A 13056-nucleotide genomic window follows, 5' to 3' on the forward strand; every position below is an offset into this window, starting at 1 on the left:
AAAAACCCCTCTGAGCTGGACCCCTTGGGAGTAACCAGGAACCAAAGACTGACCTCCCCCTGGTGGGCAGAGGAACTGCTGAAACCCCTCAGCGAGACCCTGTCTGATGGCCACTGAGACCATGTCCGACATCCTCAGGCCTGCTTCCTGTGGGATCCACTGGACGCAAGCCTGCAGCAGTGGAGGTGTAAGTCGCCTCAGGTCTAGGCCTAAGGCCTCCTTGAATAACCTGGCCTGGGGGAAGAGGGACCTGGGCCTCAGGCAGCCTGTCTGAAGTTGGGCCCAAACCTGCTTAAATCCTGGGGTAAAACTTCTTCCTCCACCCTCTCTGGAGACCAAGCTAAAAGACAGCTGGCAGAGCTAGATTCAGCCTCCCCTGCCCTAGTCGTAATCCCTGGGCAAACCTGGACTTCCCCTAAGGAGTCTGTTGGATCTGGTTTCTCATCTGTTCCAGTGTCTTAGCAAACTGTTATTCCAAAGCAGTATGCCTTTCCTTCTCAGCCCTGAGCTCAGATTTGGAAGTATTTTGGGGGGGCAGGGCCTTGGCCCTGATCTTTGCGGCAGCCTCTCTTTTTGCTGAATGGCCTCTTTGCCTTCTTCTCTTCCTCACTGGGGCTTGAGAACCTTCAATTTCTTCCAGGCCAGTGAGGTCTGACTGGGCCATTCCTCTCTCCATTTCGCTAACAGGACAGACACAAGAGGTGCTGGGAGCTTCCCCAGTGAGAGTGCTGCCTGCTGCGTGGGCCAGGTGAGCAGTGAAAGCTGTGAGGCCCTGGTAATGGCCGCTCCACAAAAGAAAATGGTCACCTGGGTCCCAAAATGGTAACCTCCTTGCTCCCTAGGCTCTTACCAGGCCTGAGAGATCAAACCGCCAAACGGAGAAACAACTGCGAAGCAATGAAGCGGAGGTCTGAAAATCAGCTGTGGAGCAGCCAATTAAATTAAAATTAACTGTGAAGCCGTCACTCGTTGCAGCCGAGAACTGCACGGAAGGCTCAGCTGAACACTCCCTGTAGCCGCAGCTTCTCCAACGGGCAGCATCAAGGCTCAACGCTGCAGGAAAGTGGATCCCCGCTCTTCTCCTCATAGCACAGCTCAACAGGATCCCCGGGAGCTGTGTAGAAGTTGTTTTTGTGCTTCTGAAGATTTATTTGCTGTAAAATGCTCTAAACGCTTTAAAGTCTTTTATACTTCTTCCAGAGGCAATACCTCCTACACACGAAGCTTAAGTCAAAAGCTGGGGAGCCAGCTAGGGGCTGGCTTCTTATATAGTGGCAGACTCAGCTCTATGACATCAGAGGGAGGAGTCATACCCATCGTGGACTCTCGTTGCAGCATGGATGAGAATGAGATATATACCGTATAGTAGTAAAGGTAACAAATACATTAAATATTTTTATATACCTCTTAGTACTTCCACAATAAGATCCATATTGGTTGTCAGTTTCTTAATTCCTTCCATATTGGCAATAGTCCATATTGGAATAAATTGATCACTGTCCATTTGAGACATCAAGTAAAGATCCTTGGATAGATTCTCACTAGAAATAAGTTAATAAACATTTTATGGAATTTAAAAAAAAACAAATACTATTTTTGAAATAAATTAAGCTACTAACCCTAGAAACAATTTAAGCAGTTAATAATACAACCCAGGATGTATTATTTTTAAATATAATCTTGATCATATTCCCAAATTAAAGAATCACCATACCAATATAATCCGATATTATTACTGAAAAATAGTTTCAAATTTAGGGTGAAAACGTAGACAGCTGTAAATATTTCAAGTATTTCTTTGCTCCCACCTCACACATCATTCAGATTGTTCCAAGCTGGTTCTGGCAAACATTTATTAGTGCATTACACTAAATTATAAATATCATTCCTGACTATCTTACAGCAAAACCTTACAACAAAACAAAACCCTGAATGGAAAGGGAGTCAATTATTTATCTGAATCAACTATATCAAAGAGTACATTATCACACCAAAAAATTATGCCTTTTAGGTCATTAATTATGTGAAATTATGCAAATAATTTGGATCATTGGTAAAATGATATAATTATACCTATTTTGTAAATTGCAATGGAATTTGGTCTATTCCATGTGAACCTCATTGCATTGCAGTCAGAAAATTGAGGTTTTATTTTGAATATCTTTGGCAACTGTAGTTAGAATTAAAGTACTCAGTTATTTATCCCCAAGAAAGCATGGACAGTTACTAGAAAAATAAACTACTTCTCTATTTTATTTCAGGTTATTTTAACTGAGATGTTTTTAGCTCAATCTGACTTTGCAACTATATCTAGATCTTATTATTAACACTGGGAGCCTCTAGAGATATCTGTCATTAGATTTTCAAATTAATTCCTTATAAAATGTCCACAAAACATGCCAAGTGGCTCTATTAGCTCAAACTAACCTCATGAATTCATTAATATAATCAAAAGGCACAATACCGTGAAAAACAAAACTCTAATTGTTTCTTCAAGCATTCTTTTAAATCTTCTGTAGAAATGACAGGGTTGCTTTCACCTGAGAAAAGAATTCCAATAATATATTGTCTAAAACCAGAACTTAGATTCAGTTTTTATCCCTACTGACAGAAAGCAGTTGTAACTCCCTTCCTCCTAGCTCCTAACACCCTTCTCAGAATATGATGTTGAAAATTAGGGGATTCTTAGAAAGCAGAGGCTTTGGGAACATATATCTTTCTACTTTCAGCAGTGTTGGATCAAAGGACAGTAGCCAAAGAAGTTTTTTTTCTTCATGGAGGACTGGTGGGACTACAGTAGGGCAAATTTATTAAGAACACCAAACTTTGATACCAAATCCCCGATACCTGGGGGATTCAGTTATTTGTAACTGCATCTAGTTATTCTTTTTTAACTTTATTAATTATGCAACATTGGTTTGTAGTATTTATGGTGTTCTATGTATATTTTGAACAAAGGATTGTTTTATTAATATCAACTGCACTGAAACATTCTTTACAGGATTGCTACTGTCACTTAGGGGCAATAAAGCAATCAAATTAAAGCTAATCTGATAGCAATAAACACAATTCAAAAATATACAAGGCTTTTTACTAGAAATCTATAATCAACAAATACTCGCAATAGTCTATTTGCCTTTAGATATTAATTCAAATGTGCTGAAGAAGAAAAAAACCAATTATCACCTGGAAGAAAATCTTACATGCAATTTACACACAATAAAATTAAACAGACTTTCCCTTTTCTTGTTGCATAAGCACAAATAATACAAAATGAGACTATGGCACAAAATTGAGCTAGGACACCAAGCTATCAAAGAAATAAAAAAGTATACATTGGGTTAATAGTAAACAGAAAGCATGAAAAAAGAACAAGCCATTTATCCTGAAATTATTTTCAATCTAGGGTCCTTTAAAAAACATTTAAAAGAAGAGAAATACCTGGGAAACTAAATTGTAATTTTCAACTTTTTATTAAACCCCTTAAACATGGTGTGTGGGGTGGGGACTGGAATTCTAACACTTAAAAAAACATTTTGATGTGGTTTCAAAGCCGGAATAAATTAATAACAGTGATATCCACAGGGATATTTTTCATGAAAATGTTGATCTTTCTGGAGTCCCAAAAATATTTTTTTCTGAAGTCTGTCAATTGTCCTCTGAATAACTAAATATAATATATAATGTCATTTTCCAGATTCTACCAAAATATTAAGGAATCACCATTTTAGGCTAAGTGGATGTAGCAAAACAAACCCTACTGCCACTATCCAAGCTCTGAGATACCAAGAATCTCATGCACTATACGTAACTGGTACTGAGGGTATACATATACATATAAAACTATTCAGAACTTATGTAATATACTGCATAATTTGCCAATGCATTCAGAATAACATTTCATTCCTATTTCTAGTTTTAATCAATGTAGGTTTTCACAATGTAGGTTATTTACCCGAAACATCATAGAGTGGATATCCAAGTTCCTCATGTGCTAAGACCAGACCATTAGCAGCTGATTCCTCAGCACATGAACTGTTTCTTGACAATTCACAAGATGAATACATTGCTTCATATTGTTTAGTACAATCCTCTGCAGCCTCAGTATTGCCTGAAAGAGTAAAGAGCAATCAATGGGAAATAAAGTCTAGCAGTCCCATTCTTATATAAAAAGCTAATGTTTGAGAACCTCTTATGAGAGACCAGGCTGCCCAGAAACTGGCTAGCACCTGTGCTGCTGTAATCCTGTCTCTTTAAGCACTCTCAGTAGCCAGCACTGCAACCTTGGATATAAAAGCTGTGCTGAGAGGCAGCTGGAAGTGTTATGTGGGAGCAAAGCCCTTAGATAAGAGATAATTGTCTCAAGGAGTAGGATTTATGAGGAGGAGTTGGAGTAGCAGCTGTAGGAATAGTTGTAAATTGGGTATAATTAAGAGAACCTGTGAGACCTCTAAGTATAAGATTTAAAAAAACATAATTATTGAAGTGCTCATATATATACAGTAGGTTATCTTGGATGCATCCACCAATTTTGGCTTTCCCCCCAACATTTTTATGTAAATGACAAGCTTAAGAGTGTCAGGGATAATAAGAGATACACCTAGATAATAAGAACTACACCTTCTGTCTCTCTCTCTCTCTCTCCTCCTTTTTAGAACCCTATAATCCCTTCTACATGTCCTTCATTCTTTAGATTACAGCTGTGAAGCAACTCCAAAAGCTTGTTTCAAAAGACAAAAAAAAAAGGCAAACTATGATTCAGTGATTTATATTTAGATCTTTTCTACAGATATTTGGAGACATCCTAGACCAGTGGTGGTGAACCTATGGCATGCATGCCACAGGTGGCATGCAGAGTCCTCTCTGTAGGCACACATGCCGTCGCTCCAACTCAGCTCCATCGTGCATGCACGCACACTTCCCCCAAGGCAGCTGGCTTTCAGGTCTCTGCTGCACATGTGCAGAGTGCATGAGGAGGCATGCGTGGGGAGCACCCTGCATTTTGGGTATGCATGTGCACTTGCTTTGGGCACTCAGGGCCCAAAAGGTTCGCCATCACTATCCTAGACAAAACATGTCAACCAAAGTCCCCAAGGCACCAATGAAAACAACAAGATTTTAAGTGAGCTCCATAGCCCCTTGAACATTATTTATTAGATTGTAACTCACCTTTATTACTTTATCAGTAATTCAAGGCAGCAAACATACCTAATATTCTTTCCTTTCTCCAGTTTTCCCCACAAGAACCCTGTGAAGTGGGTTGGGCTGAGAGTGTGATTACCTCAAAGTCACACCCATAAGACAGGACTAAAATTGAGTCTCCTGTTTTCTAATCCAGCACCTTTACTATAGCAAAGTTGGCTCTACACTGAATATGAGCTACTATATAATTTTTTTTTACTGTGACAAAAATATTAAACACAAAGGAAGTAATCATACTACATGGAAATCTCAGTTTAATGGACCGATTAGAGTAGGGGTGTCAAACTTGATTTCATTGAGGGCTGCATCAGGGTTGTGTTGACCTCAGGGGAGGAGTCAGCTTGACATCACTCCTGTCAGGGGCGCCTGTGGTGGCCCAAGCACTCTGTCAGTGAAAATGGGCTCCCAAACTCCATTTTCAGCTGCCATGGCCTCCTGCAAGCCTCTGCCAGTGAAAACGGAGCTCAGGAGGGCCACAGAAGCAGCATGGGCTGGTTCTTTGCTGTTTCCAGGGCAGCTCCGTGGGCCAGATCTAAGTACCGCATGGGCTGGATTCGGCCCCGGGCCTTCAGTTTGACATCCCTGAATTAGAGGGAAGAAATATTTGCTATTCATGAATGGCTGCTAAATAAGGAAGTACATTATAGTGGTGATTTACATCATTTGAATGATGCTATTGGACAAATGGTAACATCTATCAATTTACATCATTTCCATAACAGTGTCATTATACAACTCTCATAAGCCACTATGTACATTTAAATTTTGTCAACTGCATATCGTTTGTGGCAATAGGATCCAAAAAAAATAGCATTCAGTTAATTTTAAATTTAATCAGGTTAATTTGCTCTGAGTCTGCTCACTGAGACACTGGCTCTTTTTAAAGAAATAATTTAAAATATAATGGAACAAAGAGATGCATGGCTAAATTATACAAATAACTGCCCAGTCACCTTATAGAGAAATGGGCAGCATAATTAAATAATAACAATAGTGAAAATGTACATGGAATCTTACCGTTGTTCAGTAAATATAAAGTACAATTATATATATTTATATACATAAGTTATTCTTCTATAGTTTTTAATGTTTTTAATAATTTATAATCATTTTATGTACTAATTTTATATTTGTTTTATATTTATTTTATTGGATTGTTGTACACCATCCAGAATCACTTTCAATGAGATGGGTGGCCATATAAATTTGATTAATAAATATTTCTATATTCTCTCCTTAACCTCTCATCACCCAGCAACAATTAGCCAAACTAATTCATATAAATACAAGATACTTAAAGAATTAATAATCTCCTACTTAGTAGCTATTACATGTCAAATAACAAAATGAAGTTTATTCATAGTGCAAATAACGGATGATGGAATCAATGGCCTCTGATTCCCTAATAAATTATTTACTAAGTTGCTCATTATTCTAAGGAAGCAGGAAGGATTGTACAGGGCCCTCAGATCTCATAATCTTTTTGTTCATAGGGTCAAGTGTTCACTAAGGTGCAGAAATGAGAAAAAGATCAAAAGACAAAAGTGAGACAAGAAAAGAAATAGGAGGAAAGAGAAAGAATAAGTCAAGAGATCATTTCTGTACATTTAGCAACATGATCCCCTCTTAGCGCGATACTTGGTCATCACTGGGCCACTGTACTTACAAGTCCTAAGAGAATTATCCTTACTATTAAAATATATTAACTAACTTCTCCGAAGTTAATGCCTCATGTTAGAAGCCACTGGCATTCAGTAGCTATCACAGGCTGTTCAAGAACAAGATTTGCTTTTTACTACTAAATTCTAGTACGAGTCTTATATCTAGAATTCAAAACTAAGAAAGGAATTAAGTAGCATTTAGATGTATCAATCTGACATCTTACCTTCCGTACAATTACCCTGCACAGCTGCTGCCTCTTGCCATGATTGCTCAGTGCCGTTAGTTACTGCTGCAGCTTCTGGGTTTCCCTCCATGCTTTCTTGCCATACCTTTGCATTAGGATTTAAGCTGGCACCTTTCGAGGTTACCTGCTGAGAAAACAGAAGATATGCATTAGAAAATAATAAAAACTTCAGAAAATAACTTTGGGTTGTTTTTATTGCTCTTTGCTGTTCAATCATTCTACTCAGGCAATCTACACTGTTTAATAAAATACACTTGTGATTTATCATTGCATGCAATTGAGTAAGTTTAGGTTCCATGTTATTGCTCAATCTCAAAGCACTCAGTTTAGAGTATAAATATGCTGTAAAGTTCTTCTGGTCATCCAACCACCTGCACATGTTGGCATGCAGTAAAGTCTGGTTCTTCAAAGATTTTAGGGTCCCCCCACCATCACCAATCTTGCTTACAACCTTTTCACTCTCTTTTGTGAAAGCCCAAACCTTATACACTGAAATAATACTTCCCTGAACAAAATCACATCTTAAAATACAACACAAGAAAAGTCTCTTTATTAAGGCAGCATAACGATACTAAACAAGCACTGACCATCTTGCCACAGAGAAGCACAAGCCAGAGAATAAGGAAGTTGAATTTCCAGAGTCTAGCCTTCTGGAGTCTCTCTAGCATCAAGGAGTAGTTTTAGTACCATCCCCTGTCCATAGAACAGAAAAAAATAGGACATAAGGAAACAGTTTGGATGGCCATTAATATACTTTTGCTCCTATACAAGTACAAAAATTGTAACAGCTGTATAGTTTTGCAACTAATAAACTACGGTACCTACACAATTTTTCCTAAAATCTCTCCATTATATTTGAAGGAGTTATTTTGAAAAAAGTAACCTATGCTTAGACTGTATTTAAAATTTAGTTTTATCTATATTTTCCCTTAACATTTGCCCCAAAACATTCTTTAAAAATAAAATTAGAACAAGACACTTCTCCACATTAATTTCACAAGAAGCAACTAATTAATCTAGGACAGCAAAAAAAGGAAAAAAAACCCAGAACTTAATTAGTGCATCCTTGTTTCATAACATTAGTTTCCAGAAGCACCTGTGTTTCTGATCAAACAAAAGTTTCTACATACTGTGTGACTGTTATAAAACCCAATTTAATTGGCTAATGTACAATGAAGTGCATTTCAAAGGCAGAAATTCACATAAAATGACTTGCATAAAAACAATGCTATTTAGTCATTATATTTTAAGTACAAGGTGTAACAAGTGCTCAACATAAGAATTCCAATATTCCTAAAAAGAGTAGGAGTAAAATAAATGTTTGCTGAATATTCTTTAAGCATAGACCTAAGGATAGCTGTTTTGCAGGATTCATTTAGTTCTGGATTCTGCAACATGACTGACATTACCCATGCACCATTTAGTATTAGAAAAAGTACATTTTAATTATAAAAATTGGATGCAGATTTAATAAAAAGTAAAACACCAGCCTCAAGTATATTAATGTTTTGGCTATATACGGGCCAATAGGCATTCCTTAAAATAAAATTGAATTTTAATATATGGGCATTTAATAATGCCCAATGCTTTATTTAGAATTGACCCACCATGTCCAAGAAAAGACAATAAACAGCATGCGCTCACACTCATATCTTCCTCTTCTAGCAAAAATGCCATGATTTTGAACAATTCAGTGAATCCCTACCAACAGCACTGCTAATTATCATTCTGAAATAAATATTCTCATTTTTAAAAGAGCAATCCTAATCCACAATCTTACAAGTGGATAAATAATGCTATAAATGCTAATACTGTACATATTTTGGGATGAGTAGCTTTTTTATAGTTGGCAGTACTTCCTTAAAATACTACTTTTTGAGAGTTTGAAATAACTTCTAAGAATAAACAATAGTTCAAATGTAAATTAAATTGATATTTATTAATAATATTTAATGAATAAACTCAAACCATAATTAAAAGCATGAAGTTTCTATATATCAGTGTCCTGCTTCTGTTAGCAATCCTAAATTTTCATATATAAGATTCAGCTGAAATCTAAAGCCAAACTATTTACTTTTACAATGTGCTGACAACACATAACTAAGCAGCCTTGAAAACAAAACATAGTGTTGTATGTCCAAGTGTTCAATAGTTTGTGTTAAGAACCTGTTACACAAGGCTATCTTTCAGTGAAATTATTTCATAATATAGCTTATATTTTTATGTGGCCTATATCAGCTTATAATACTTTCTCCTTTTTAAATATTTAAATTATTGCAAAAATTAAAAAAATGAAGGCAGAATTCATACAGCTTTTAGAGTAATAGAACATGAAGAGATGTATCCCCACTCAACAAATCAAGCAGATGTGGAGACCATATCTACCAAGATGACTACCAAAGCTACAACTCTCTCAAAAGCAAAACACAACAGAACGTTATAATAATCCTAAAATACCATCCTTGAATCAGGTATGTCACAAATAAGTACTGCATGTTTTTAAAAACGTACATTCAATTCAGGTTATAGCTCTAGACATGCTAATTAGACAAATAACCCCTTTGGACATAATGTAACTGATTCTGAATAAATACAAAAAGTCCTTGCTTTGTATTTACAATTGGGACTAGAAAATTAATTTTTAATATACTGAAATTAATCATACACTCCAGATGATCTCTTAACCAAAAAAAAAAAAAAAGCAATACTTTTCTACCTATTATAATTCCTGTTGTTGCTATAAATAGTATTTTAAAAGCACAACTGTTTTCTCAACAAAAACACTACTGGTTGATAAATTGTTAGACAACAATGTATGAATCAGGTCAATGGCTTGTTCACACTGTAGTTTGTTACTTAAGTCATAAAGGTTTGGAAATAGAACAATCAGTATTTTTATATTGATTATAAAAAATTGCCCAAGTTGCTGTGGAGAATAGATTAACATCCGCAATTGAGTCCAGAATTTCTGTTTGCAAAACAAGACAGTTGCTAAGCAAGTTTTGCCCCATTTTACAAACTTTCTTGCCATAGTTGTAAATCACTGCAGTTGTTAAGTTAATAACACAGCTGTAAAGTGAATCTGATTCCCCACTGACTTTGCTTATCAGAGGGTTGCAAAAAGCAATCACATGATCCTGGGACACTGCAACTGTCATAAATATATACCAGTTGCCAAATGTCTGGATTTTGATCATGTGACCATAGGGATGTTGCAATGGTAGTGTGAAAAATTGCCGTAAGTTATTTTTTCAGTGCCATTGTAACTTTGAATGGACACTAAATGAAAGGCTATATAAGTTAAGAACTAACTGTATAGGGTAAAGTTTTAGAACTAGAACTCATCCTGTGTGTGTTCTCAAGACTCACCCCCCCCCCAAAAAAAAACCAGAATGCATTGTAACTAATGCTGTTTTATTGGAAAGTATATTTTGGTAAATTAAACTCAAGTTTAATACCTTAACATATTTTCCATATCTTACATAAATCAAAATGTTCACAATCTGGTACTTTATACCAAAATCAATCATCCAATCATACTTTTAAACAAATGAAGCATGATGATCACACACATATTTTTGATTTAGTTCTAGGCAGATTTAAGTAATGCTTTATCTGACATCCACATCCCGTAAGAGACTTAACACATCATTTAGATGATCATTATCAGTCCAAATAATCAAGAAATTGAAGTTTAATATTGGTGCAACAAAATTTTGACTGGAAAATCTCTCCTTCATACTTTCAGTTCTGGTGGTAATAAGCCACAACCCGGAAATATTCATCAGCATTTCCCAATATGGTTCAGGCAATGCCAGTCCTTAAATTATCATAAAAATCAAAAGCTACATCTTAGATAAATTCTATACTCTGTAAGACAAAAGCAACAATAACCTATGGTACTGGACTTAAGCTAGTTAAAGCTCAAATATTTTCTGGGAGGATTTATGGGCAATGGTTAATGTTTGGAGACATTCTAACATTGTATTTAGTGATCTCTCAGGATTGCTATAACAATGATCACATCTGTTCCAAGGATAAATTGCAACAAAAGAAGTTAAGATATATAACAAATATTAGTGGGTTTAAAAATTAGTTAATGTTTGCTCAGGAGAATCTATTCACTATCACATTAGTTATGATACATAATATTCAACTGCAGAAAAACCAATGGAGTCTGGCTTCAAATGAAGCAAGAACCATTTGAACTTTTCTAGAAAAGGGCTGAGTTAAACTAAATTATTTATTTAGACAATTCAATGGCACTTCTCAGGTTGTATGGACAAAACTCAAATCCAGCTTTGTTAACACTAAAAGATTTAAATATCTAACTTTAACAGAGAGAGTATTTTATTAAAAAAAAACTCAGTTAAACAAACTAGTTGCATCACCGATAATGAACAGCTGACTTTTAACTCAGCAATTCAGTTAATATTTAAAGTGCAAGATTTAAAATTGCCTTCAAAGGACTATAGGCAAGAGTGCATGTATGTTTCTTCCATTATAACTGGCAAACATGACAAAATTTACTTATAATGCCTGCTCTTCTAATTTATCAGTGTATTTTAATCAATTTGCACAAAAAATTCACTCAGCTACTGTTCTTGACTTAACAGCTCTAGTAAACTGTTTTACATTTTCTTTTCAGATTTATTACTTTTTATAGACAGCAAATAAACAGCAAAACAGCTGTTTTTAATCTTTTGTGATCCAGCATCCTGTTCTCCAAAATGTCTAGCATGTTTATCAGACAGCCACAAAAATAACATGAAACACAGCATTTTCTATTGTTGTTCTTCAGTATTAAAATTCAAGATGAGCTAAACCATCTACAATAATTAGACCATGCTGATGCAGCATACAGAATTAAAAAAAATCTTTAGCTTTCATTCAACATGCGCACATTTCTTATACCATTCCAAAATCTACTGGGGGCGGGGGGCGGGTAAAACTGTCCCAAGTTTGAGTTAAAAGAAACATTAAGAGGGTACCATCACCCTGTCAAAATCTCTGAAACCCATCTTGAACATATACAGTACTTTTTTCCTGGGGCTATACAGTTACCATACAAGACCAAGAAATGTGAGGTTTAAGAATTTTAATATATTATAACTTTAAAAGAAATCTTTCCTGTATCTTTGCTTCCTTCAACTACAGAGCTGTTAGTCACAGCAGAGGAAAGACAACCATGGAATTCAGGATTCAATGCGAAGGTAGCCACATTCGAAGTAAAACTATCTAGAATTGCTATGAATTATCTTTGCATTACTCCTCCAATAGCAAAAGCCCCTAAACCAGCCAGAAAATAATGCAATTTTTTTGTTCAGGATTTATATTTTGTTCCTTCCTTAACAATCCAAAGCATGTTCAATCTAACTGGAAGTATTTATCTCCTCTGTAACCGTTTGTTTAATATTCCTATTGCACAGGTCCATTATCTGTAACATATAAACCAGAATTCTCAACAATTCTGGCATACTGCTGTGGCCAATGTTCTAATTCAATATGTACTATAGCAAAATGTTATGTGAAAGAGCCAACACAATTTTATTCAACTCTGTCAAACAGAACTGAATAATGACAACTCATAAATACCATCATTTAGTAGATTTCAATACTCTGATTCCAAGCTTGCACTCTTAAAAGTTCTCCTGAAAAAAGCCTTTCTTGTAAAAAAGCATATTTATAATTGTAGTTAAGTTTCTCAGAATTGTATGGATCTTTAAACATTAAAAAAACTACATATTACAAAAAGCTACTGCACCTCAAGCTGATAGTAAAAAATTAGGATTACAACTTTTCCAACAGCTTTAGTCAAAAAATCAGGATAAGTATCTGCCCAAGTTTGTATGCCTTTTCCTGCCTTGGGAATATTTATCTTCACCTTCTTTAAAAAAAGGATTAAGTCGCAAACTTTGAAAATCATCTTAATAATAATAAATGATGAG

The 13056-nt window shown here is 35.7% G+C and overlaps 1 protein-coding gene across 4 annotated transcripts in view; it reads right to left on the bottom strand.

The window, feature by feature from the left end:
* LARP4 (La ribonucleoprotein 4) overlaps positions 1-13056 on the bottom strand; it is a 38388-nt gene that overhangs the window by 22128 nt on the left and 3204 nt on the right. Inside the window, exons 2-6 of one of the 4 annotated variants that reach the window (XM_087925174.1) lie at positions 7696-7801; positions 7088-7232; positions 3956-4111; positions 2465-2540; positions 1405-1541 (exon numbers count right to left, since the gene is read on the bottom strand). In XM_087925174.1, the coding sequence (XP_087781300.1) occupies positions 1405-1541; positions 2465-2540; positions 3956-4111; positions 7088-7232; positions 7696-7776 (595 nt within the window). In that variant the 5' untranslated portion in view covers positions 7777-7801. Of the gene's footprint in view, positions 1-1404; positions 1542-2464; positions 2541-3955; positions 4112-7087; positions 7236-7695; positions 7802-13056 lie in introns of all 4 variants that reach the window. The other 3 variants (XM_026717469.2, XM_087925175.1, XM_026717472.2) reach the window with 3 other exon arrangements.

Source organism: Pseudonaja textilis, chromosome 2, assembly GCF_049901715.1.
Source record: "Pseudonaja textilis isolate UNSWEBS1 chromosome 2, rPseTex1.2, whole genome shotgun sequence".
NCBI classification, from domain to species: domain Eukaryota; kingdom Metazoa; phylum Chordata; class Lepidosauria; order Squamata; family Elapidae; genus Pseudonaja; species Pseudonaja textilis.